Source organism: Sturnira hondurensis, unplaced genomic scaffold (assembly GCF_014824575.4).
Source record: "Sturnira hondurensis isolate 20B ecotype Veracruz unplaced genomic scaffold, ASM1482457v3 Scaffold0001813, whole genome shotgun sequence".
In the NCBI taxonomy this organism is placed as follows: Eukaryota; Metazoa; Chordata; class Mammalia; order Chiroptera; family Phyllostomidae; genus Sturnira; species Sturnira hondurensis.
The window spans coordinates 340860-367700 of record NW_028074444.1 but is presented as its reverse complement, the minus strand read 5'-3'; the positions used below and the strand labels follow the sequence as shown (position 1 = coordinate 367700).

The window sequence follows — 26841 nt, the reverse complement described above, 5'->3', positions numbered from 1 at the left end:
ATTACCATGCATATAACATGTAAAAAAAAAAGACACAAAGAAGAATACTACATAATGATAAAGGGAGCAATTCAACATAGGAATATAATCCTTGTAAACATTTACAGAGGAGAGAACTGACCCATGTGCGGTTCTCTCCTCTAGAAGGACTCCATACTCTGGCTTGTTCTGCGATCTGTTGTAGTTTGTGTTGTCCCTCACCTACCTGTAAGGCGCAACTAATGAAGTGTCATAAATGTTTTTAATTGAACCTCATTAATCACACCTCCGTGCCCTCTGAGACTACCTCTTGTTCAATTTTTTTTTCAGTTTATATGCATGATCCAATCTCAGCCTACCTAATACAGTTTCCCTATTACCTCACGTTTCTGTTTATTTCATATTTAGATATGCCCTACCATAATGCTTTTGCACATCACTCCTAAATACATTCTTTCCCTAGTTGGTCCTTAACCAACTGCTGTGAAACAACTTTCACAGCAGTTCAAACAACTTTGGCTGGTCCCCATAATAACCAAACTAAAATCCATATTCATTCCTCAGAGCATAGGAGTAATCTTTATTTCAGGAAGTTTTGCATGCCCTTTGGTATACTGTTGAAAACAAACTTCTAAGTCTCTTATTGCCAAACCTCTCACTTTATCTATAAAGAAAGTCTGTCTTGATATTGGTCACATAGTCCTCCATTCAATATTTCTTTTGCTAACACTTCTTTACCATTCTCCCACCCTCTTCAGTCATGTGGCACCAGACCACACTCTCATTGTTGACTGACCAATTCAGTCTTTTTAAAAAAAAATTTACTTATTTTTAGAGAAGAAAAGGGAAGGAAAGAAACATCAATGTGTAGTTGCCTCTCACATGCACCCTCCTGGGGACCTGGCCCACAACCCAGACATATGCCCTGACTGGGAATCGAACCAGCAACCCTTTGGTTTACAGGTTAGCGCTCGCTCAGTCCATTGAGCCACACCACCCAGGGCACCAATTCAGTTTCTTGAACTCTAAATTAGTAATACCCATACTATGCTTTAGGTTTAACTTTGCCTTTTCTACTCAAGAACTAGTCATCATCCCTCATTATCTTAAACTCAGTCATCATTGTCTGGGAAATGTGTTCAAGGGAGGGGAAAATCAAGATAATTTGGCAATTTCACTTGATACAGGTACATATATCATAGTACTCTAACAACAGAGATAGCACAACATGCTACCACCATACTCACATTAATAGGCTATGAACTTCATTACCTGGGCATATTAAAAAAACACATACATACATGAGCTAAGACCTTACTAATTAAATAGACAGCAATAAAGTCTCTTTAATAAAAGCAGGCAACCTTTTTCAATTTAGTTGTCCAATTTGGCTCTTTTCAAGAACACCTGGTCATGGTCTGGACTTCTGGTCTTTCTTTCATTTCAGGGCATACATTTACCTTCTCTGGATAAAATTACACTTTTTCTTTTAAATACCAGAGCTCCACTGGCCTTTGAACTGAGTCTTAAAGCAGTGGGGAATAACAGATAAAGGACTAAAAGGTAACTGGGACAATCTGGAGTCTATTCCTGCCAGTGAAACACCATGACAATTGAAGTGGGTCATTTCACCTGGATTTAAATTCGATCCTCTCCAGACTGAAGAACAATATTTGACATAGACTTTAATAACACAGTAATAAGTTACTTTATTTGATGTGATTTTTAAAGTACAGCAATTTCTATTTGACTATATAATTAAATATATACTCACAAAATTTCAAGGCCACAAATACAAAACTACTAAAGATAATCATATGAAAAAGAAAAAAGTTAGTGTATATTATTTCTCCTTTTATTCCTCAATTGCTTAAGATCTTACTTGAAAGTAGTCATATATCAAAAATTACAAAGAACAGTAGAGTAGGAGCTAAGTATATTCTAGGACATAAGGTGTAATCTAAATTAATTATAATATTTTTTGGTGTTACACATTTTATTTTTTTGAACACCTTAACATGGAACATGTATCGTTAGCAGCTCCACCACTCCAAATTCACTCACACATGCAGGGCACCTGTCTGGCTCTCATAAGCATTTGAGTTTGACTCCATCATCCTACAGAAACTCTATAATGCAACCAAGCTCATCTGCTCATGGATTTCTAAACCTTGCAGTTACTTCTGCTTTCTCTCCACTTAGATACCTATCTCCTGCTTCTATTAAAGATTCAGCTTAAATTCCACCTCTTACATAAAGCCTACCATGAAACACTTGGTGAGCTTAAAGTGATTTCTCCATCCTATTACCGTATTTTGCTGTGTGTAAAGCACACCCATGTTTTTGGCCCAAATATCCAGGAAAAAAATTTTCATCTTAAATTTTTAATTCAAAATTTTATTTATTTATATTTAGAGACAAAACTGATGATCAAATTCCAGGTATTATTTTGCATATGGATATTGTTATTGCTTTCTGAAATTACACGTTTAACGCATAAGTATAAAGAAAAGAATTAAAAACATTTATATAGAAACAAAATTAGTACTACCCATGTATAACATAATGCACATCCTTATTTTTCCAACAAAAAGTATGTAGTATACATGGCAAAATACGGTAATTTCTGTAGCTCTCATTGGTGGTTTCATTCTTTTAGCACATACCAAATGGTATTATTTCCCTTTGTTGTTTAATTCCCCTGGACCAAATATAATGGTCAATGCCTAGACACTAGATGCTCTGTTTACTCCCTAAAACCTACTAAAAACCTGTACATAACAAGCATTCAAAAACCTGTACATAACAAACATAAATGTTTGCTGGTGACAATGTTCATGTCAAAGATAAAAAAGGTACTGGGGAAAAAAAATAGAACAAAGATCCCTTGAGGCCATGACCTCTGGTGGAAACATCACTCAAAGCCTGTGCACTCCTCAAGATGACTTCCTCATAACCTCAGACCACACAAATCAATGGAGCAATGAAAAGGAAGCAGTGCCTATTCATTGGGCAAATGACCCAAAATGACCACAGAAGAAATGAGAATATATGTGAAATAAAAATGCTCTCAACACGGGGGAGGCAGGGAAAGCATAATCACAAGGTTCATAAGCTTGTCTTAGTTTTTAAGGCAGTCTCCATTTCCATTCCGTCCCCTGTCCCTCCTTGGAAAATCATAGAGCCACAACAAACAGGTGTTAGGAAATGAGTAGAAATTCTTGTTGTAGTGAGGATCCATTCTTTTTCCTAGAATATAAGACATGATCTGGAAGTGTATTTGTAAAACAGCCACTTTACCTGCATTGACAGGAAAGAAACGTGGTCAAGTTTTTCTAGATGGGCACGCCCTCTTGTGGAGACTTCCTGACTCACCTCTTTGGAATGGTCAAATGAGATTTGTGGATGTTTCTAATATTTCTTGACAATCATTTCCCTCATTTACTAATATATATAGTCTCTTTAGATATCTACAACATTGAAGAAATGCAACAATAGTAGTATGTCAGATAAACTAACTTTCTTCTTTCAGACACAAGCTTATTGTTAAAAGTGAAGCAGTTATGAACTAACATATGCTTGAAGCACCTAAATAATAGATTCCAACTTACCTTGAAAGACCACAAGACTTACAATTTAAAAAATAACATGTTTCTCTCTCAAAATCAATATTAAAATCACCAATTATATACTGGTATATTTAAGTTAGTAAGGCTTATTGAGTGAAGGCCCTTTTCTAGTCACTGTACTAAAGATAAAAAATTTAAAAAAAAAACTGGTCATGCCTTCATGAGCACACAGAAATATAATAAAATAACCACACATGGTAATCTCAAAATGGTAAATATATAAAACAGATAAATTCAACATGCTCTTACTGAATTGAATGTCCATTACATACACTAAAGTAGAAGAGACAAATATGTTCTAATCTGGGCGGCACTTAAGCTGGTCCTTAAAGACGACTTGGATTAGAATTTCAGTAGTCTGAGTAAGTGCCTGGTATTTCATTATTATTACTTATTCTATGAAAGGAAATAAACATGAGCAAAAACTTAGAAGTGAGAATTTTCAGCAAATTCATGAAAAATCAATAGAAAATGTACTCAGCAAGAGAAAAAGGTTAGTCCAGAAAAGAAATAACAGAAAAGTAGTTTGGATCCAGGTTAGAAGAGGGCACATAAAGTTAGTCTAAAACGTTTAGGTTTTATGCCCCAACCAGCATGACTCAGTTGGTTGAACATCATCCCAACCAAGAGGTTGCCAGTTTGATGCCTGGGTTGTGGCCTGGTCCCCAGATGGGACATGTGAGAGAGACAACAGATTGATGTTTCTCTCCTTCTCCTTCTCCCTCCCTTTCCTCTCTCTAAAAATAAGTAAATCTTAAAAACAAATTTTTAAGTTTGGGTTTTAATCTACAGACATTAAAAATTCTATTAGCCCTGGCTGGTGTAGCTCAGTGGATTGAGCACAGGCCTGCGAACCAGACGATCACGGTTCGATTCCCAGTCAGGGCACATGCCTGGGTTGCAGGCTGGTTCCCTACAGGCCAACTCCCAGCAGGGGATGCACAAAAGGCAACCATACACTGATGTATCTCTCCCTCTCTCCTTCCCCTCTAAAGATACATAAATAAATAAAATCTTTAAAAAAATTCTATTAAAGTTTATTCCAGGAAAACAATATGACTAATACAGGTATTTTTAAGGAAATGTATTTTGAGAAAATGCATAGGATTAGAGAGAAACATAGAAAGACTAGGAGCAGACAGAGAAGCCAGTTTTGAAGATACAACCACCATATAACCATCATGGGTGAAAAGGTATGGTCTTGATGTTAGTAAATATACCAAAAAGAAACAAACAGAAAATAATAATAACGACAGTACATGTATTCATTCAACAAATGTTTACTGAACACTTAGTATATGCCAAGCTAAGAAACCGTGCTTAAAGACATACAAACCCTGTCCTCCTGGAACCTGCACTGTAGTAAAAGAGAAGGACATTAAATCCAGGCAGGCTAGTAAACCAGGACAAGAAGAATAGGGAAACTGAGAAACATAATTAAACAAACATTCTGCAGCCTTCTGGTTAATCTACATACCATGCAGTTTGCAGCCTTCTAGTAAGTCCTATCTTCCCAAAACCAAGGACACTTGGTTTGCACTTCTCTCCAATCAGAGGGTAAATAGTTAAAATCACCCTACTCAAGGAGATACACAGCAGAAATCCAATCCGTGCCATTTGCCAACCACATCAAAGGACGGATGAAATTAAGGGAAAAATCTCATTTGGGCACATCAGCATAATGCTAATGAATATTCTATTGATTATTCTATTGAGATCCACCCCTAATACCTCCCCTAGACTCCCAGCCCTAAAAAACCCTCAAACTGAAGTTCCCATGCACACTCTCCCTCCTAGGAGCACACCATCACCTTTCTCTTCCCCTAGCCAGTCTTCGTCCCCAACAGGCATGTATCTCCTAAATTCTAAGGGACCCCACAAGGATACCGACCAGGGGAGCCACAGGCAGAAGCAACTCATCCCAGACTAAGCCCCTGAACATGTTTCCAAGGCCTACTTTCATCCGCCCTCACAGTGAACTAAAGCAGCCCTGCCATTAACACTTCCGGAGAGCCAAAGCAACCCCACTTAGGCTCTCCTGTTGCTTACTCTACCCTAAACCCTTCCATGTTTCACTGTCCCCAGTTTTAATAAATGTGCTCTCCAAAGTCACCTGGACTTGTGTTGTAAAATCTTTCCTGTACAAAGTCAAGAACCTAGGCAGACCCACTCAGGGTCAGCTCCCCTTTAGGTAACAAAACCACCACACTAAGAAAAGCAGTTGGAGCAGTATAACAACTCAAAATGAGAAATGGAAGGGGGAGAGGCAATACTCCTGGGATCTGGAATAACAGATCTTGACTCAGGAAGGATCTTTACAAACTGTGGCCCAGAATAAGAGTAAGAGAGCACAAGGTTGGAAAGAAAGACTGGCACCTGTGCCTGTCTAGTCCTAAGTGCTCTGTTGAGGAGTTATACTTTCTTCTTAAGAGCAGCTTAAGAGTTTAAACAGGGGCATGACAAAATCAAGTTGCACTTTTAAATGATTCCACAAATGCTGTGTATAGAACTGACTGGAAGGGGCAACAGCAGTTGTGGGCACGTGGGTTAGAATGCCACTACAGCCATCCAGGAGAGAATGAAGAAGCTTGAATCTGGACATGCTAAGTTAGGTTCTGATGAGTGAAAATATATAGTAAGCAACTGGAACAGTTGAGGGAATGAAAAGGGGAACAAAAATATAAATTTAGATTCATCTAGTCACACAAAGTTTCATTAAATGGGTGCTATGTGTTGGGTTCCTGTGGACACGCACAATGACCTGGATACAAGCAGGGGTGTCAAACTCATTTTCATGGGGTGGGGGCCACATCAGCCTCACAGTTGTCTTCAAAGGGCTGAATGTAATTTTAGGACTGTACAAATACAACTACTCCTTACCTAGGGGGCAAGGAGCTTGGCACCACCACCAGGCAGAAACAGGGTGCCAGGCCGGGTAAAACAAGGCGGAGGGCCAGATTCAGCCCACAGGCTTCGTGTTTGCCACCTGTCCTCTAGAGCAAGGAGAAGAGTTCCAGTTTACCTGGAGGACAGCTAACTGAGTGAAAGTGAATAAAAAATTATTAACTGAATGCATTCATGTAACTCCAAACTCCTCTAGAATGCTCAGTGTTCACTTTAAACAATGAGTATTAGGAGGGTGTTTTTCCAGGCCCACTTTAACATATTAGGCAGAACAAAGCAATGATTCTCAAATGCTGGCCCAATATCTTACACATCCCTGAAGATTCTGATGCAGTATATTGAGAGTAGAGACTAAGAACCTATAGTTGTAAAACTCTGCAGGTGAATCTAATGGTCAGGCAGGTTTAGGATACACTAGAATAAAAAATCTCTTAATCAGAGGATAAAGAGGGTCTGGATAAACTCCACATTGCCAATTACAATATATTAGAGAATTATCAAACTGGAAAGAACCACGGTAATTATCTGGCCCAGTACGCTGACTTCACTGCTGAGGAAAGTAAAGTCTAGACAGGTTCCGTGTTGGTCCGATGTTTTGGGGGAAGTCAAGGGCAGACCTAGACTAGAAGTCCTACTCCACTCTCAGCCTGCACTATTCCCTCCACTCCTTCAGTAATCCTAGCCTCAGGTCTTGAATTCTAAAATAGTTCCTGACATCTAACTATTTCTTCAAAATCTAAGCTGATTAGAGCATAACTGGCCCAATCAAGCCTTTAAAGACTCGGTTTTCCTTCAACCTGATTAAGTATGAGTTCTTATCTTCTGATCATAAAACATTCTTGTTATTGATCTTTGCCTATGTGTGCTGTGTGTGTGTACACACACATTTGTCTTTTCATGCATTGGTTTATTCCACTGGTCTTATTAGCTCTAAGTGTCAGCAACACTATGTGATGAGTCAACTCAGGTCATTAACCCATGTAAACACTCTAGGAGAAGGTATTTACAACTACTGAATTAGAATCTGATGCTCTCAACATCATGGTCTGAGCCAATTCCTAGGTGGAAAGCCTTCTATCTGTAGTCCCAAGTGAATTCCATTCACTAGAGGTATTTCCTGTTAAAAAAGCTACAGTATAGTGATTTCTACAGAATATAATACACAAGATATCTGGGGCTATTATAATGATAATTAGAAAATGTTCTTTTTTTCCTCCACTGATTCTGTTAAACACTAAAATTTAAAGGGAGTTCTACAAACCTGTTCAATAATAAAAATTGAGAAATGATTTATAAGACTGACAATATCTGACATCAACTTATAACAGGTTACTTTCACTACAAAATAAAGACAGCAGTCAAGATTTATTAACTGCTCAATCTTGCTTCCATCTTATTACACAACTTTAGATTCAGTGCATATGTGTGCATGTGTGTGTATGTATGTATACATATACATATATGAGTGGCACAGCTTAGTATGAGTTTAAGGAAGACTTGGGAAGAAACCCAACTTACTCGCTATTAAATCTTTGTATGAAAACTTACATACTTTTCCTAAAAAGGTGGGGGAGGATTTAGCTATCAAGGGTTGAAATTTCTGGATTTTAGTAATTGGTAAGTTTACATGAAGTACCACAAACCAAAGACATTTTTTTAAGTTTCCACCAAGTTATACTGCAAACAAATGCCGATCTTCAGACTCCATAACCTATCTAAATGAATGTCATGGTGGTAAATCTAGTAATATATTTAAGTAATCATGTACATGTAAATTCTAGAGGCTTAGTCAGCTATCAAGAGACTCTAAGGTGAGGCAAATGTATTTTAAAATATTATTCATAATTCAAAGAAATCATTTCATGCAGAAGATATCACTTTACAGTATGAATGTTCAGCTGTATTTAAAAATAAAATATAAAGTTATTTCTTTGTGTAAAAAAGAACTCAAAGAAAATACTCCCATTTACTCATCTATCTACACATTAACCATCTTCTTCAGAAACAGGACAAAACCCCAGACTAAGTACATTTCTATAAAAAACTAATTACTTCTTTCCTTGCACACATCATACACAGACATGTACACAAGTACAAATAGAAAAATCTGAGGAAAACATGTTGTTTTTCTGTGCATTTATTTTCTTTGATCTTAACCCACCTCTCACCCAAAAAATACAGTGATTTAGTATGATACAGTTAAGCGTTTGCATAATAATTTCAAGATGGTGGATAAAAGGCAAAAATGTTACCCACAATATACTTCAAAAGAATAGAATATATTTATATGAAGCACACAAAGCAAGGCCCAACATTTTCTTTATGAAACATGTGGCCAATTTGATGTCCCTATATGGTGGCTAAAGAACACAAAATTAAAAGTTGTAGCATCTCTTTAGAGTGGTTTTGAACACACAACACTGTATAAACATTGCAAAGTTTTCTGAACTTGTTCATTAGAAATTAAAGAAGGAAAGCTATTCACAAAACGGTAAAGATCTGATTATCCTTTATTTCACCGCCCTATGCAAGAACTGCTTTACCTAAAAACCAATGAAATTAATTGAAAACTTAAATTACTTCATAAAAGTGGTGGGAGGAGGCAAAGAATTCTACATTCAACTTTAAAATCTGTTATTAAAGAAAAAGACATGGAAACTATTTCAACAATATGCTTGTGAAAAATGAAGAGAAAAAAAAAAGCTTGAACATCAAAAATGTTGAGATCAAACAATACCCCCAACCTCTTTTAATACTCTAAGAATAAAAGAGTCCCTCCGGTAATATCCAGGGCTAGCTGTTTGAAATTGATATTTATGAAATCTAGATTACAGTGTGAATTGAGTCTGTTTGTTTTCCCAATGTGAGCATCTTCTCTTTGTAGCAACTCAGTCAGTCCTGTGGCATAAGCCAAGAACAGCAATTGGCCAATGAGTTAACCACTTCATTACAAAATAAAGGTCGCTTTATTCAAATATGATAAAGATTTTATTTCTGTATTGAAACAAAGCAAAAATAAATAAATTTAAAACATGTCATTACTTTATCACATATACTACAAAAATTACTGATAAATGTTCTAACAACAAGAGTCCATGGCACTACAGCCAGGAGAGATCCAGAGGTCAATCTGTAGAATGTGCAAAAACAGAAGGGCATGCAGAACTGCGCAAAGAATACCTGATAAGCAATACTCATGTTGAAGGAAACCACAGGTCAAATAGTTCTGCTTACTTTACAGAAATACAGTCCTCACTTTGCCTAATTCCAGTCTACATGAATTGTAGTTACCGCAGTTTACTTAAAGACTAGCATACACTCAATAACATGGTTCACATTTCAGTTACCATGGCATATCTACTATGAGTAATTGCATAAAGTACAAACTTCACTGCTAGCTCTTCCTTTCACTGGTCCCTATTCATCATGATCAGTGACAAATCATGTGATTTCCTTCAAAGTCTGTCAGTGATGGGGCACTGTGCAAGACAGTAAAGCAAGAAGCTGTGCTTGCTTCCTCCTTATCTCCCAATGATCAATCCACGTGACAGTTTATGAAAAGTGATCATCAAAAGAGAGAACTGGCCAACAAAGATGACAATGAAGGAAAGAAATAAAAAGTGATAACACTGGAAATGAAATTTAATAAAAAACATAGGAAGTTACAGAAGAAATGGTTGACCATAGGAACATTCAACACTGCTACCATTTAAGAGACTCTAGACTAACAGTCAAAGGAGCTTAGTGAAGACAAAGTTATGAACATAAACAAGATATGCACTTGTGACCAAAAAAAAAAAAACGTGACATTAAGAAAATCATAGAAAAACTTTTTCAACATGGACAGAGAAAAGGATAAAATGTTGAAAGCTGACTCAAAATTTAAAAGGAGTTTGAGAATTCACCATGACATAGCAAAATGCTCACTCCATATCACAGGTTATGTGTTGAGAAAGCAAGCACTGTTCAAATTACTCTTGATAAATTTACACAGAATTAAAATACTTTGGTCCTTATGCTTCTAATGTTTTAAATTAGTGTACTAAATAGGTATTAGTTTTACTTACTTTTTTAGTTTCTCTATGCATTTATACCAAAGAGTAAAAGCTTATATTTTCTGACAAAAAAAAAGGCCATGGAACAAGCATATTTTTTTGCCATTTAGAACCCCTTGAAATTTCTAGAAAAATATAATCTTCCAAAACTCATTGAAGAAGAAACAGAAAACCTGAACAGACCAATAACAGCAGGTGAAATTGAAGAAGTAATCAAAAAACTCCCGTCACACAAGAGCCCTGGACCAGATGGTTTCACAGGAGAATTCTACAAAGCATTTAAGGAAGAGCTAACCCCTATTCTTCACAGACTAGTCCAAAAAATCCAAAAGGAGGAAAAACTCCACAACTCTTTTTATAAAGCCAGCATTATCCTAATTGCAAAGCCAGAAAGAGACACAACAAAGAAAGAAAACTTCAGGCCAATATTGCTGATGAACATAGACACTAAAATCCTCAATAAAATATTGGCAAATCACACCCAACAATACATCAAAAGGATCATACACCACGACCAAGTGGGATTCATCCCAGGGATGCAAGGATGGTTCAATATTCGTAAATCAGTAAATGTAATACACCACATAAACAAAAGCAAATACAAAAACCACATGATCATATCAATAGCTGTGGAAAAAGCTTTTGATAGGGTACAACACCCATTTATGATAAAGGTACTCAGAAAAATGGGAATAGAGGGAGCATTCCTCAACATAATAAAGGCCATATATGAAAGACCTACAGACAACATCATATTCAATGGGCAAAAACTAAAATCTTTTCCACTAAGATCAGGAACAAGACAAGGTTGCCCACTTTCACCACTTCTATTCAGTACAGTATTGGAAGTTCTAGCCACAGCAATCAGACAAGAAAAGGAAATAAAAGGCATTCAAATTGGAAAGGAGGAAACAAAACTGGCATTGTTTGCAGATGACATGATAGTGTACATGGAAAATCCTATAGACTCTACCAAAAAACTGCTCAAAATAATAAATGAATTTGGCAAAACAGCGGGATACAAAGTAAATATCCAGAAATCAAAGGCATTTTTGTATATCAACAATGAAGCAGCAGAAAGCAGAAATCAAGAAAAAAATCCCATTCCATATAGCAAAAACAAAAATAAAATATCTGGGAATAAACCTAACCAAGGAGGTAAATGACCTGTATGCAGAAAACTACACAACACTAAAGAAAGAAATCAAAGAAGACACAAACAAATGGAAACATATACTGTGTTCATGGATTGGAAGAATCATCATCATCAAAATGGCCATACTACCCAAAGCAATTTATAGATTCAATGCAATACCTATTAAAGTACCAATGGCATATTTCACAGACATAGAACAAATACTTCGAAAATTTATATGGAACCATAAAAGACCCCGAATAGCAGCTGCAATTTTCAGAAAGAAGAACAAAGTAGGAGGGATCACAATACCTGATATCAAACTGTATTACAAGGCCACTGTAATCAAAACAGCCTGGTACTGGCATAAAAACAGGCACATAGATCAATGGAACAGAACAGAGAACCCAGAAATAAACCCAACTCTCTACAGTCAATTAATATTGGACAAAAGGGGCAATAACATAAAACAGAGTAAAGACAGCCTTTTCAACAAAGGGTGTTGGGAGAACTAGACAGCTACATGCAAAAATATTAAACTCGAGTACCAACTTAAACCATACACCAAAATAAATTCAAGGTGGATAAAAGACTTAAATAGAAGCTGTGAAACCATTAAAGTCCTAGAGGAGAACATTGGCAGGAAAATATCAGATATTCCACACAGCAATATTTTTACTGATACATCCCCTACAGCAAGGGACATAAAGGAAAGAATAAACAAATGGGATCTCATCAAAATTAAAAGCTTCTGCATGGCTAAGGAAAACAGTATCAAGATACAAAGAGAAGCAACAGCTTGGGAAAACATATTTGCCAATGATACCTCAGACAAAGGTTTAATCTCCAAAATATACAAAGAACTCACTCGACTCCACTCAAAGAAGAAGAGCAACCCAATTAAAAAATGGGCAAAGGACTTGAACAGACATTTCTCCAAGGAGGACATATAGAGGATCCAGAGAAACATGAAAAGATGCTCGATATCACTAGCTATCAGAGAGATGCAAATTAAAACCACAATGAGATACCACTTTACACCAGTCAGAATGGATACCATAAACAAAGAAACAAACAACGAGTGTTGGAGAGGTTGTGGGGAAAAGGGGACCCTAGTTCACTCTTGGTGGGATTGCAGACTGGTACAACCACTATGCAAAACAGTATGGAAATTTCTAAGAAAAGTAAAAATGAACGTGCCTTTTGACCCAGCAATTCCACTGTTAGGAGCATATCCTAAGAACCCTGAAACACCAATCCAAAAGAACTTATGCACCCTGATGTTCATAGCAGCACAATTCATGATAGCCAAGAGTTGGAAGCAACCTAGATGCCCATCGGTAAATGACTTGATCAAAAAGCTATGGTTCATTTACACAATGGAATTCTATGCTGCAGAAAGGAAGAAGGAACTACTACCCTTTGCAACAGCATGGATGGAACTGAAAAGCATTATGCTGAGCGAAATAAGCCAGGCAGTGAAAGACAAATACCATATGATCTCACCTTTAACAGGTATCTAGTCAACAAAACAAACAAGCAAGCAAAATACGACCAATGACACTCAAATACAGAACAGGCTGACAGGGTCCAGAGGGGAGAGGGGAGAGAATCATAGGGGAAAAGGGGATGGACTCACATGAACAAGTATAAAGGACACATGGACGATAACTAAGGGTAGGGGGCAGAAATGGGGAGGGAGGTGGGGAGCACTGGGTGGGAGATGGGCAGGGCTGGGAATATAAGACAGAAAACTGTACTTGAACAAGAATTTTAAAAAAACCATTTCAAGCTCCAGTGATAAATACCATTGTATGAATAACATCCTAGGTGTGTCAGTTAACTGAATGGAAGGAATTCTTTCACAGTGTATGTGTATACAATGTTCACTTTAAATATCTTACAATTTTATTTGTCAACTACACCTCAATAAAGCTAGGGGGAAAAGCTGTTCTTTCAAAAATGGGTCTTGATTCATAAAGGTTAAGTACTGGAGTTGCTAGATTAGTATTTGAAAACAGAGATTGAAGTAAATTCAGCAGTTTTTAAAACTTTATTGAATTTTAGATCCTCTCTGATTTAAATTTAAAAGAAAACCAATCTTATTTTGTTGATGGTTGGCATCGAATGTTTTCATAAACGTGGAAATGCAATGAAGATACAGCTGCTAGTGGTCATCACTGTGTAAACCAATGTTAATTTTCTCGTTCACAAAAGAAGTATTTTCACTTGTCTATAACCTAGAACCAGATAGCCAAGTTCTCTACTTCATGGAATTTATATTCTAGTGAGACAAGACGCAATAAAAGAAATTGTGTTTAAAAAAAAAATAGAACCCCTTGCACAGCTGTAGCTTGTCCAGTCACTTTTATGGTCCAACACTACTACACAAGGCATGAGTCCATCTAAAGAAGGGAGTGGAATGAAGAGTCAACAGCTACTATTTTTACATCACATGATACTACTATTAAATAGTAATCTTTTGCTTCTCTAGCATGTCTTCCTTCTAAGTTACAAAAAATAAGCATGGATGAAACAGAGATGCCAATTACTAAGAGCAGACAATTACTAAAAATTTACACTCATTTTTAAAATATTGTATCTTAAAATCCATACAGCTTAAAAGACAAATGTGTTTTTATTTGACTTATTTAACTATTTAACCTAATATTGGTTTTGTAGTAACAGGAGACATGTTAATTGTGGGGAGGAAGATGAAAAGGAACTTTCTCCACTTATGCTACACACTACAAATTACATTACTAATAACTTCTCTCCTCCTCCTTTGACAACAAAATCACTATTTTGTTTGGGAACACAATGTATCCAACAGCAAGCCATGACCTACAAGATACAGTATTTAACCCAGTCAATTTCCTAGGCTCCCTTGCAGCCAGAAATACCCATCTGACATGTGACAAAATTGTGCCCCTGCTTCACTGTCCACCCCCTGCAAAAATAACTAGGAAGAAGCCTCTTGAGGGAGATTATGAAAGACTTGCATTCCAGATAAGAAGTGACAGATATATCTGGCACTAATCTCCCCACTTCCATCTTCCACTCTCTCCTTCTCTCCTTCAATATAGATATGTCACCTAGAATTTTAGGAGAGGGAGAGAAATATCAGCCTGAGAGAGAAACATCGATCTTTTTGCCTTTCATATGCACCCCAACCAAGAGTGAACTGGCAACCTAGGCATGCATCCTTATCAGGATTCAAACCTGTGATGGAAGTTCCTACCAACTGAGCCACACCAGCCAGAGCTGGATTAACCATTCTTATTTTAAACTAAGTCAAATATCAATGTCAAGGTCTAAGACTAAGAAAAACAAAAGCATTCTAATCTATTAAGTTAGCAACCTGATTAAATATTTTTCTTGCATTAATTTTGATTTCTTCTAGTACTATTATGATGTCATAAAATTCCTTTTTCAAAGAAAAACAAGACATATCAATACAACAAAAATTTCTGAATTTATCTACTTTATTTTCAAGCTTTAAAATATTGACTTAGTCTACCCTTTACTCCTTTCAAGACATTATATATCTGCTCCAACTAACAGAAAATGTGAATATTAAGAAGTTACCAAACTCTATATTCTTTTTATTGTATTTACATAACCAACTCACAGCTTCTTTTATGTAGCCACACAAACAGTAGCACCAGGCCTTAGTCAATGCTGCCAAACCTATGCTGAAACTACACAGACAGGACAGGGAGAAAAAAGCTAAATACAGGCTGATTTAGAAAATAGCTGTTTGTCCTTTTGCTGTCGTATTTCTAAAAATTACTACACTTCCTCTTAAAAAGTATAATTTTCTGCCCAATTGGTTCATTATCTGGTCATCTTTTTCTTCTGGGAGCGTGTTTTATTATCTTTACTTCTAGGCCTACCAAGGTTATATATATACACCTACAAAACAAAGCCTCTGACTAGCACCATTCCCTAAAAACAAGAGGGTGGATCCTATTCATCTTTGTAGGCCAATGTCACACATCGTTTTGTACACATTACAGTTTACATATTCTAAATATTAAAAATATTTTCCTTTCACTTAAGATATCTAAAATATTCCATTTGAATCATGCCTGAATTCAACTTCCCGCCCACCTCTCCCTACTTCCTTTGTCACCCTCCCTTCCTCCATTACGGGATCCAACCCAGGGTAAATCACTAGGCAGCGTTTTCTCTGGGGCTGAGTGACTTTAAAAATGAAGTCTACAAAAGCAAAGACTATGGTCAATGACAAGTCTAAGTCAATGACAGCTACTAAGCCCTTAAACACCCACTATCACTTTTGTTCCTTGAAACAGCCCTGCTAGAGAGCAGAATATCACTATCTGCATTCAAAAGTAAGAAACTGCTCCACATGTTAAATTACTTACTAAATTCATAGACTTAATTAACAATAGTCTAGTATCTTGGCTCCTTCCGACCCCCCCTCTCTCTCACCACTCCATGTCAAAATTTCCCACAAGAATCATCTCTACCCTTATTCTTCCTCATCAACCTACTGGTCTATAATCTGCTATGTCAGAGAAACTGTCCTTATCCAAGTCCACGGTATCCAATTGCCAAATTCAATGGCCAGTTCTACTGTTTTCTCAGCAGCACTTGAACCAGATGATGACTGACTGAAATACTTACTCCCTTCTTGACTTCCTAGACACTCTACTCTCCTGCTTGTACCATGCCTCACTGGCTGTCTCTTCTACTTCCTTTGCTGGTTTCCCCTCCCAACTTCAACCTGTTGAGCTGGCCTAAGGTTTAGTTTTCACATCTCCATCTACTCTCACTAAGTGAGCTCATCCAGCCACATGTATTTATTCCTTTTGTTTCCAATAATTTCCAAATATGAATCTCCCTCCTGACCCATTAGCTTCAGACCCATGTAAAAAACTTCAGTTAATCTTTCCATTTGTCATATCGAGCTTTTTGTGGGGAGTCTTCTTTAACAAATATGATGAGTGGCTGGTTGAAATTTTCAAAAGTTGAAATTCTCTGGGAATCAAAAGAAACAGATACATATCTTAAACATTTTCTTTTATTTAAAACACAAAGATTCATTCGTTGGCCAATCTTTTCATATGAGACCAAAGCCTTTCCCTTGAATGTGGGCCCATAAAAAATGTTCCATATCGTCTTTCTTATATAATCTATAACACACTGAATTGTCCTATGATTTCAAGTTTCATTTTATCTAACAAAGAACAAGCACATAAAAACACTAACATGTACTCTGAATGCAGAATGCCTCTAGATTTTTAAGACTTTTTTCAGTCTTTTACACCTGGCTTACTGATACTTAATTCTTTAGCAATTTTTTATAAACCAACTCTACTTTTATAAATTAGTCTTCAACAAACAACTCTTAGTTTTTAAATAGATAACTATTTTAAACTCAATATTCATTAGAGTATATGACACTTAATGAATTATGTAATTATAATAATAAAAATAATTAGCATGAGGGGGGTGGAAATGGGAGGGAGGTGGAGAGCACTTGGTGTGTGAGCTGGGATGGGAGTAAAAGACAGAAAACTGTACTTGAACAACAATTAAATAAAAAAATAAATAATAAAAAATGATAATAATTAGCATGAAATTCAACTAAAAGGAGTAAATGAACATGGCATGCTAAAAGATGTTCTATTAGGATACTGTTAACATCAGGTAACATATATAATGGTGAAAATGTAAAGCACTGGTACTCCAAGTACATTAAAGGGATACGGGCTAAGAAAGTTCTTGATTTTCCACTTCCCACCTCTATCATCACGAAGCCATGCCTTCTCCAGGCCTCCTCGCACCACTAAATGGTAACAGTCAATTACTAAAGCTAAAAGCTTTAATTCCTCTCTTCCTTACTAACATCTAAAGCATCATTAATTCTTGTCTTTCCAGGAACTCTCAAAATGTCTCCTAGATATGTTCATCTCTCTCCATCTCCATCACCCACAGTCTACATTGTCATTATCTCCTAGCCGATATCTACCTTACCATGATCTACCGGGTCTTAAAGGAGTTAGCATCTACCCACCTCTCCAGCTCCCTCTCACACCATTCTCACCTTGCCCACTATTCTTTAGGCACAATGACCTTCTTCCCCTTTGCTTTACTATGCCAAATCCCTACCAGGGCCACAGCACATGCAGTTCATTCTATCTAAAACATTATCCCACTGACTCTGCATAAATTCACTTCTTTTTCAGATGTCACCTCAAATGTTATATGCCCTCAGAGAGGTCTCTATTGATCATTCTAGCTGAAGGATTCTTCCTTTGAGACTTTTTTCCAACTCTCAGTTGCTCTGTATCACATCATAATAGACAGCCATCAAGAAGTTAAAAGCAGAAATGCAATGCTGTCTCATTCACATCTTCCAAAGTTCTTTTGAGGTGCTATGTGAAGTATGGATTGAAGGAAGAGGAAAGAATAGAAGTAAGGAGATTATGACTGGCTGGGAAAGAGTACAAAGGAACCAGAATGTTCTACACCTTAATAGGCGCATGTGTTACATGGGTGTATACATTTATAGAAATGATTAAATTGCTCACCATATGCAAATTTTATCATTGGGTTTTAAAAGAACAAATTTTCTCAGACATCACATAGGATACAAAAAGCCAGAAACAGAACCACACTACTATCTACTCTTACCAAGACCTACTTATTAAAATGTTTATTTTACCCCTAAATTCCTACTTTTCTCTGGCAGAAAAATTAAAACATTTGGACCAAATTTTTATTAATTCTCCAATGTGACAACATGCTAGAAAAACATGTGTCCCTATGAAAACTGACTTATTATGCATTTATATGTAAGTAAACCATATAAAACTATGATAGAAGGCATGAATCAGTATCAATAAGATGTCAAAGCACATCAAATGACAGTGATGTGAGACAACCATCATGAACTGTGTGCTAATGAACCCACAAGCCTGAGACCAAGCAAGAATGTTGCGGTTTTCAACTTCTTTCTATCCCCCAAACACCTAAGAAATGCCACACATGGATTCATGATGACACACTAATGCGTGAAATGCAAACAAAAATGTATAACAATGAGAAACAGATATGTGTAATCAGAATGTATAAAAAAAGTACATGAATGCAATATATACATTTCCTTATAACATACTCTACTACCTGAACAGCCATGTTAAGAGTCACTATCTAAAGCTGCAAGACGTGGATCAGTAGCCATCAACCACATATAGCTATTGAACACCTGAAATGTGGTGAAGGCAAATAAGTTACTGAATTTTTAATTTTATTACATTTAACTTAATTTGAATTTTAGAACATATTCAATTCAATTATTGAAATAACTTGTTATTTAAAAAGTAAATTATTTTGTAAACTGTTATTTTTATGTGATACAAATACAGACCAAATTATTTCCAAAGAAAATTTAGTGTCATTATTAACATGCTGGAAGAATAAAATACACTGGCTTAAAAGACAATACAAAAAAGAAAGTTTAATAGCTAACTAATCATTTTTTCATTGTTTATATTTTTAAATAATATTTTGAATTCACTGGTTTAAATAAATTATTCAAATTTTCGCCTATTTATTTTTACTTTTTAAATGTAATTACTGGAAAACTTAAAAGTATGTATGTGGCATGCATTATATTTCTACTGGATCATACTATTTTAAAGCTTATACATCTAAGTGTAAATTTAATATATCATTATTATACATTAATGATTAATATTTCAAATCCTCCTGACCTTTTCACTTGATTGTCTTCTTTTCTTTAGTTGAATGAAATCTGTTTCCACCCTCTCTGCCAGCTCTAGTTTCCGCTTGTTTCTTTTAAATGCAGCTAAACTGAATCCTATAAAAGAAACATTAAAAATTACATTTGTTAAATATTAGGGCAACTGGGCAGAAGAGATATCCTGAAAAGCCCCTCAGGACAAAATCCTTAAGAATACTGGATAAAGGTTTAGAAAGCCTTTTCAATATATGCTGGAAGTGGTAGGAAAATAAAATAATCTAAGGTTAGAGAAGTAAAATAATGCTCAAATCCAGAGAAAGAAGTGAGTCCTAATGGTAGGTACCTCTGGTATCTGCTAATGCATAACACAGACAACTTTGGATTTGCAAGTTTCTGTGGATAGGGACATGAGGTGAAAACTGGGGACAGTGCAGCACAAGGAAACATACTGGAGATTACCCACACAAAAGAAGAAAGGAAGCCCAAAGGGTCACATGACAAGTAAAAGGGAAAACCAGGAAAGGCTACCATATGCAAAGAAACAGGAAACTAACAAGTTTTGGGCTTGGATTTAAATGTTAGGAAAGGCCCTGGCTAATGTGGCTCAGTGGATTGAGCGCCAGCCTGTGAACTGAAAGGTCGCCAGTTTGATTCCCAGTCAGGGCACATGCCTGGATTGTGGGCCAGGTTTCCAGTTAGGGGCATGCAGGAGGCAACCAATCAGTGTATCTCTCACACACTGATGTTTTTCTTCGTATCTTTGTCCCTCCCTTTCCCTCTCTCTAAAAATAAATAAATAAAATCCTAAAAAAAATAAATGCAAAGGAAGAAAAGTCTCTCCAGATAATGTTTGACCAGGAAGGGCTTTCAGATGAGTTTAGAGAATTCATAATACCTGGGTGGCAAAACCACAAACAAACAAACAAAAAACCCTCAAAAATTATCTTGGTATGCCAGTGCTTTAAAAATCCATAAAACAAGTGCGAATACTCCCTAGAAAACACACCTTAACTTACCAGACTTCAGAGAGTTCCAATGACTATGAGTCCACGGCTTTTAAAAAAATTCACAAAACATATAAGAAATAAAACACCAAGAAGAAAAGCTTGAGAGTGTTAAGATGGCGACAGAGTAGTACGGAGGGAACCCAGCTCCCGTGCATCTGTAAAAATCTGGGTGGATCTACTGAAGAACAGCTTAATCAACCAAAAATTCCCCAACATTTATGAAAATAAGAGACCAGGGAGTGTGACAGAGGAACCAGACACCTGCAGGTCAGTGAGGACTCCAGAATGCGAGTGAGGACAAAAGTAGCTGCACGCCCAAGGCCTCCTAGGCTGCAGGCTGTGCCCGCGGCACCCCGAAGAGGGGCAACCTCCAGCGGAGCGTGAGTACAGACAAGAAGCGGTGCCCAATCTGGGCCGGCACCATCAGTGGGAAACAAAAGCCCCGTCTGAATTCAGGGCCGGAGTGCCTGTGGCGGAGGGAACTCCAGAGGCCCAGCACCCAGTGGGCGGACAACAGACTCCATGGGAGAGAACTCACTCCCCCGCTCCCGTCTAGGCAGGCAGGTTAATACTGGGCAGAGACCTGTGGGCTTAAGTTAACATAAAGGGTGGCAACTGCGGACTCTGTGGTCGCTAGCACGCCAGCCCACCAGCCCGCTAGCCCAGGGGGGATTTAAGAAGGACACTGTCATTGCCGGTCTTTTGGGATTGGGCTGGGCTGAGAGGCAGGCTTTGTGGAGAAGTCTCTATTGGAAAGTGAACTGAGGTGCTCTGCTACAGCAGCTTGCCTCACGACCCAACCACCCAGCAGCCATCCAGGGGAGGGGTGGGAACACCTGGGTCCCACCACAGGACTGAGAAGGACAGGGCCAGATACCGCAGGACACACACGCACACACACACACACACACACATGCACGCACGCACGCACGCCAGGGGTGTGGGCGCCCACATCCCAATCCAGCAGCCTGCTCACGCGCCTGCATACCTGCCCTCAGAGAGGCCGCAACCAGAAAAAACGGTTTGGACAGTTTGAATCCAACAAAGGAAGGGTGCTTTTTTTTCTATGTGTGTGTGTATGGGTTTTTTTTCCCCTTCCCCCTTTTTTTTTCTCTCAACTTCTTTTGTAAGTAATCTTATATATTTTAAATTGTATTGTTGCTCTATCTTTCAATAGTCAGTACCTCATTTCTTTTTGTCTGGTTTAGTCCTTCCGTTCTTCCCAAATTTTCCGCTTATTCCTCTTTTCTCCTGACTTTTGTGTGTGTGTGTGTGTGTGTTGGATTGTTTGTTTGTGTGGTGCTTAGTTTTCTTTTAGGTGTATTATTATTTTATGCATTATTCTTACTTCTTTTACTTTAATAATATCTTTGTATCCCTCCTCTTTCTGTGCAGGTTTCTTAGTTCTGGCTGGTTGGATTGTACTACCTGACAGGTTCCCACTGCTCTTTCCTCCACAGTGTATTGCTAATTTTCTATACTTCACTTGCTTTCCTTCACTTGCATGCCACCCAAGCTCTATAACCCCCATTTAGACAGATCACACAGAGTCTATCACATGAGTGTTGCTCTAATAATGTTGAAAATGACAGCTGTTCTATACAATGGTAATACTTCATAACACATCTCTCGGACCTCAGACCACCTTACGGGTTCCTGAATTCTATTACTCTATTTACTCACACACTACATCTAGTTACTAACCTGTACTCTTACCTTAACTAAAAATCTGACCACCTGCAATCACACTGCTTTCTTGATCCAACTCAAAAGCCTTCCCTTCACAACAAGAGACTTAGCTTATGTCCATACTTTCTTAAAAGTGGCAAGCTGGGTCGAAGAGCACGGTTAACTCTATACATAGCCTAAATATTGTCGATTTCTTCTCTGCCGACTATGTCTGTAAGCAACATAAAATAATCTTCTGCTTTCATAAACCATTTTGCCTCCCCCTCCAACTGATCACACACGCACAATAAAGAAAGGAGTAGGTGGAGGCGGAGAACACCAAGATACCTGCAGGAGACTGCACCACTTAGTTTGACAGGTATCTTACCACAGAAGTTCACAGCAAAAACGCAGGGAACCAGAACAGATCAACGTAAGAAGCTGAGGACAAGAAGAAGAGTATCACAAACAATGGGAAGACAAAGAAACAATCCCCAAATGAAAGAAAAGGAGGAAGCCTCAGACAGAATGTTAGATGAAATAGAGCCAAGTCAACTATCAGATGTGGAATTGAAAGCACTGGTTATCAGGAAATTCAAAGAGCTTACAACGAGCTACCGGAAACAACAGGGGAGCTACAACGATCTCTCTGCAAACTACACCAACATGAAAAAGGAAATAGAGACTTCTGCCAAGAAGGAGGCGGAGGTGGACACACTGTGCCTTCTGCCAAAACCAAGTTTGAATACAACAAAGGTTTGGAGAACAAAGATGCAGCCAAAGAACAGAAAATTGAACTATACGGAAGTCCAACAACAACGAACAGTCCCACCGCACAGATAGAGGGGTGGAGACAACAGCAGAGCTGGGTCGGGCAGGAAGGATCCCCCTACCCAGGCACGCAGGCAGCTCGGGGAGCGCCTGGGGACCCAGTGAGGGCTTGGAGCAGCGGGAGTGAGAAGTGAGACGGACTGCGCAGCACCAGCAACAAACCCAGCAGCAGTCAACCTCGGTCGCACATTCAGCAGCAGTGGGACAAATCACGAGACCCACTCGCGCAGTGGGATGGGTCGCATGGCCCATTATCGCACATTGGGGGGAATCGCACGGGCCGCGGTGGTGGTGGGAGGAAGCAGAGGGAGCTTGCCATTGCCTTCCATTGGCCCCGCCACCACATACAGACTCAGAACCGAGTGATTGGTTGGCCCGGCCCTGGAGAACACCTAGGGCTCTGCTCCTCATACATAACAGGCACGAACAATCCAAAATATGGCTCAAGAAGAACTCAAAGCCCCAGAGCCGATAACTCTAATTGACCAGGAAATAGCGAAACCCTCAGATGCACAATTCAAGACACTGGTGATCAGGATGCTCACAGAACTGGTAGATTATAGTCACAAATTAGAGGAACATATAAAGGCTAAACTAATTGAAATGAAGGGAAATGCACAGGAAACTAATAGTGATGGAAAGGAAATTGGGACTCAAATCAAGGGGGTGGACCAGAAGGAAGAAAGAAATGACCAAACAGGAAAAAGTATAGTTACAAGAATTCAAAAAAATGAGGAGAGGATTAGGAAGCTCCAGGACATGTTTAAACGTTCCAACATCCGAATTATAGGGGTACCAGAAGGGGAAAAGAAACAGCCACGAGGGAGAATTTATTTGAACAAATAATAAAGGAGAGCTTCCCTGGTCTGGCAAAGGAGATAGACTTACAGGATATCCAGGAAGCTCAGAGAGTCACAAAGACGTAGGACCCAAGAAGGAACACACCAAGGCACATCATCATTACATTAGCCAAGGTTAAAATGAAGGAGAGAATCCAAGAAGCAGCAAGAGAAAAGGGGACAGTCACCTACAAAGGAATTCCCAACAGACTGTCAGCTGATTTCTCAAAACGGACCTTACACGCAAGAAGGAGCTGGAATGAAGTATTCCAAGTCATGAAATCCAAAGACCTACATCCAAGACTGCTCTATCCAGCAAAGCTTTCATTTAGAATGGAAGAGCAGATAACGTAATTCTCAGATAAGATCAAATTCAAGGAGTTCATCATCACCAAGCCCTTATTATATGAAATGTTAAAGGGACTTATCTAAGAAAAAGAAAATAAAAAATAGGAACAGTGAAAGGACAGGAAACTCACAGTTATTAACAACCACAACTAAAACGAAAGCAAACCAAGAGGACAGCTACAACAGGAGTGGAACCATAGAAATGAAGAACACATGCAGGGTTAGCAACAGGGGAGTGGGAGGAGGAGAAGGGGGGAGAAGAGACAGAAAATAAGTAGCATAGACGGTAGGTAAAAAATAGATGGAAGGGAGGGCAAGAATAGTAGGGGAAATATAGAATCTAAAGAATGTGAAACACATGGGCATAAACTAAAGAGGGGAAGGGTGGGGGAGGGGTGTGTAGGGTGGAGGGGAGTGAAGGGAGGAACAGAACAACTGTAATGGTATAATCAATAAAATATAGTTTTAAAAAAATGAAAAAATAAGAAGAAAGAAAAAGGAAATAGAAACCATCAGTAAAGGCCAAGAGGAAATGAAGAACATAATTTCTGAACTGAAGAACACAGTAGAAGGTATGAAGAACAGAATCGATATGGCGGAAGATCGCATAAGTGAGATCGAAGACAGAATAGAAAGAATCTCCCAGACTGACCAAGTAAGGGAAAACAGAATCAGAAAAAATGAGGAGAATTTAAGAGAAATGCAAGACAACATGAAACGTAATAATATCCGAATAATAGGAATACCAGAAGGAGAAGAAGAAGAACAAGGGATAGAAAACCTACTTGAAAGAGTAATAACGGAAAATTTTCCTAAGTAGAGGAGAGATAAAGTCACACGAATCCAGGAATCGCAGAGAGTCCCAAGCAGATAGAACCCAAAAAGGCCTACTACAAGACACATCATCATTAAAATGGCAAACCTCTAAGACAAAGAGAAAATCCGAAAGGCAGCAACGGAGAAAAAGGAAGTAACACACAAGGGAGCCCCAATAAGGTTAGCTACTGACTTCTCAATGAAAACGTTCCAAGCAAGAAGAGAATGGCAAGAAATACTCCAAGTAATGAGAAACAGAGGCCTACAACTGAGGCTACTCTACCCAGCAAGGCTCTCAATCAAGATAGAAGGCCAAATAAAGAGCTTCCAAGACAAAAGAAGTCTAAAAGAATACGCTGCCACCAAAACAGCTCTACAAGAATTACTAAAAGGGCTGCTTTAAGGAAAGGAAGGAAAAGAGAGAGACAGAGAGGGACTCTGGTACAAAAATGGCAATGAATAAGTACCTTTCAATAATAATCTTAAAAGTAAATGCATTAAATGCACCAATTAAAAGAAACAGAATAGCTGAATGGATAAGAAAGCATGACCCACACATATGCTGCCTACAAGAGACCCACCTCAGGTCAAAAGACCACCACAGACTAAAAGTGAAAGGATGGAAACAAATTTTCCAAGAAATGGACAAGAAAAAAGAGCCGGGGTAGTAATTCTCATATCAGACACAATAGATTTCAAAAAACGGGCCATAAACAGAGACCCAGAAGGTCACTTCATAATACTCAAGAGAAGAATCCACCAAGAAGACATCAATATCGTAAATATATATGCACCCAACTCAGGAGCACCCAAATATACAAAGAAAATCCTAGAGGACCTCAAGAAAGATATTGACAGCAACACAATTATAGTAGGGGATTTTAACACCCGACTGTAAAAAATGGACAAATCTTCCAAACAAAGAATCAACAAAGACTGCAGCATTAAATGACACTCTAGATGAAATGGACCTAATTGATATATACAGAGCCCTTCATCCCAAAGAAGCTAAATACACATTCTTTCCAAATGCACATGGAACATTTTCCAAGATAGACCACATGATAGGACACAAAAAGAGACTCAACAAATTTAGGAAAATAGAAATCATACCACACATTTTCTCTGATCACAAGGGACTGAAACTGGAAAAACCCAAAACACCCAAAATCACGGAGACTGAATGGTATGCTATTAAACAACGAATGGGTCATGATTGAAATTAGGGAAGAAATCAAAAAGTTTCTGGAAACAAATGAAAATGATCTCACAACAACCCCAAACTTATGGGACACAGAGAAGGCAGTCCTGAGAGGAAGATTCATAGCAATACAGGCTTACCTAAAGAAAATAGAAACATTTCAAACAACCTTACCCTACACCTCCAAGAACTCAAGGAACAACAATAAAGACAGCCCAGAGCAAGTAGAAGGAAGAAAATAACCAAGATCAGAGCAGAAGTATACGACATAGAGACTAAAAGCACAATTCTAAGGATCAATGAATCCAAGAGTTGGTTTTTTGAAAAGATAAACAAAATAGATAAACCTTTAAGTAAGCTCATCAAGAAAAAAAGGGAGAGGACCCAAATAAACACAATCAGAAATGAAAGAGGAGAGATTACAACTGATACCACAGAAATAGAAGGGATTGTAAGGAATTTCTACCCAGAGCTGTATGCCAAGAAATTGAAAACCTAGGTGAAATGGACAAATTTCTAGAAAAATTTAATCTTCCAAAACTCAATGAAAAAGAAACAGAAAACCTGAACAGGCCAATAACAGCAGATGAAATTGGAGAGGTAATCAAAAACTCCCATCACACAAAAGCCCTGGACCAGATGGTTTCACAGGAGAATTCTACAAAGCATTTAAGGAAGAGCTAACCCCTATTCT

At 38.0% G+C, this 26841-nt stretch overlaps 1 protein-coding gene across 6 annotated transcripts in view; it reads right to left on the bottom strand.

Moving 5' to 3' along the window:
* The window catches only part of TASP1 (taspase 1), a 355079-nt gene that overhangs the window by 171142 nt on the left and 157096 nt on the right, over positions 1-26841 (bottom strand). For all 6 annotated transcript variants that reach the window (XR_005064338.1, XM_037031312.1, XM_037031321.1 and 3 more), the window contains one exon: positions 19448-19554. Coding sequence is in view for 5 of the 6 variants with exons in the window: in XM_037031312.1 (XP_036887207.1) it covers positions 19448-19554 (107 nt within the window). In the remaining variant the exon portion in view is untranslated. The remainder of the gene's footprint in view (positions 1-19447; positions 19555-26841) is intronic.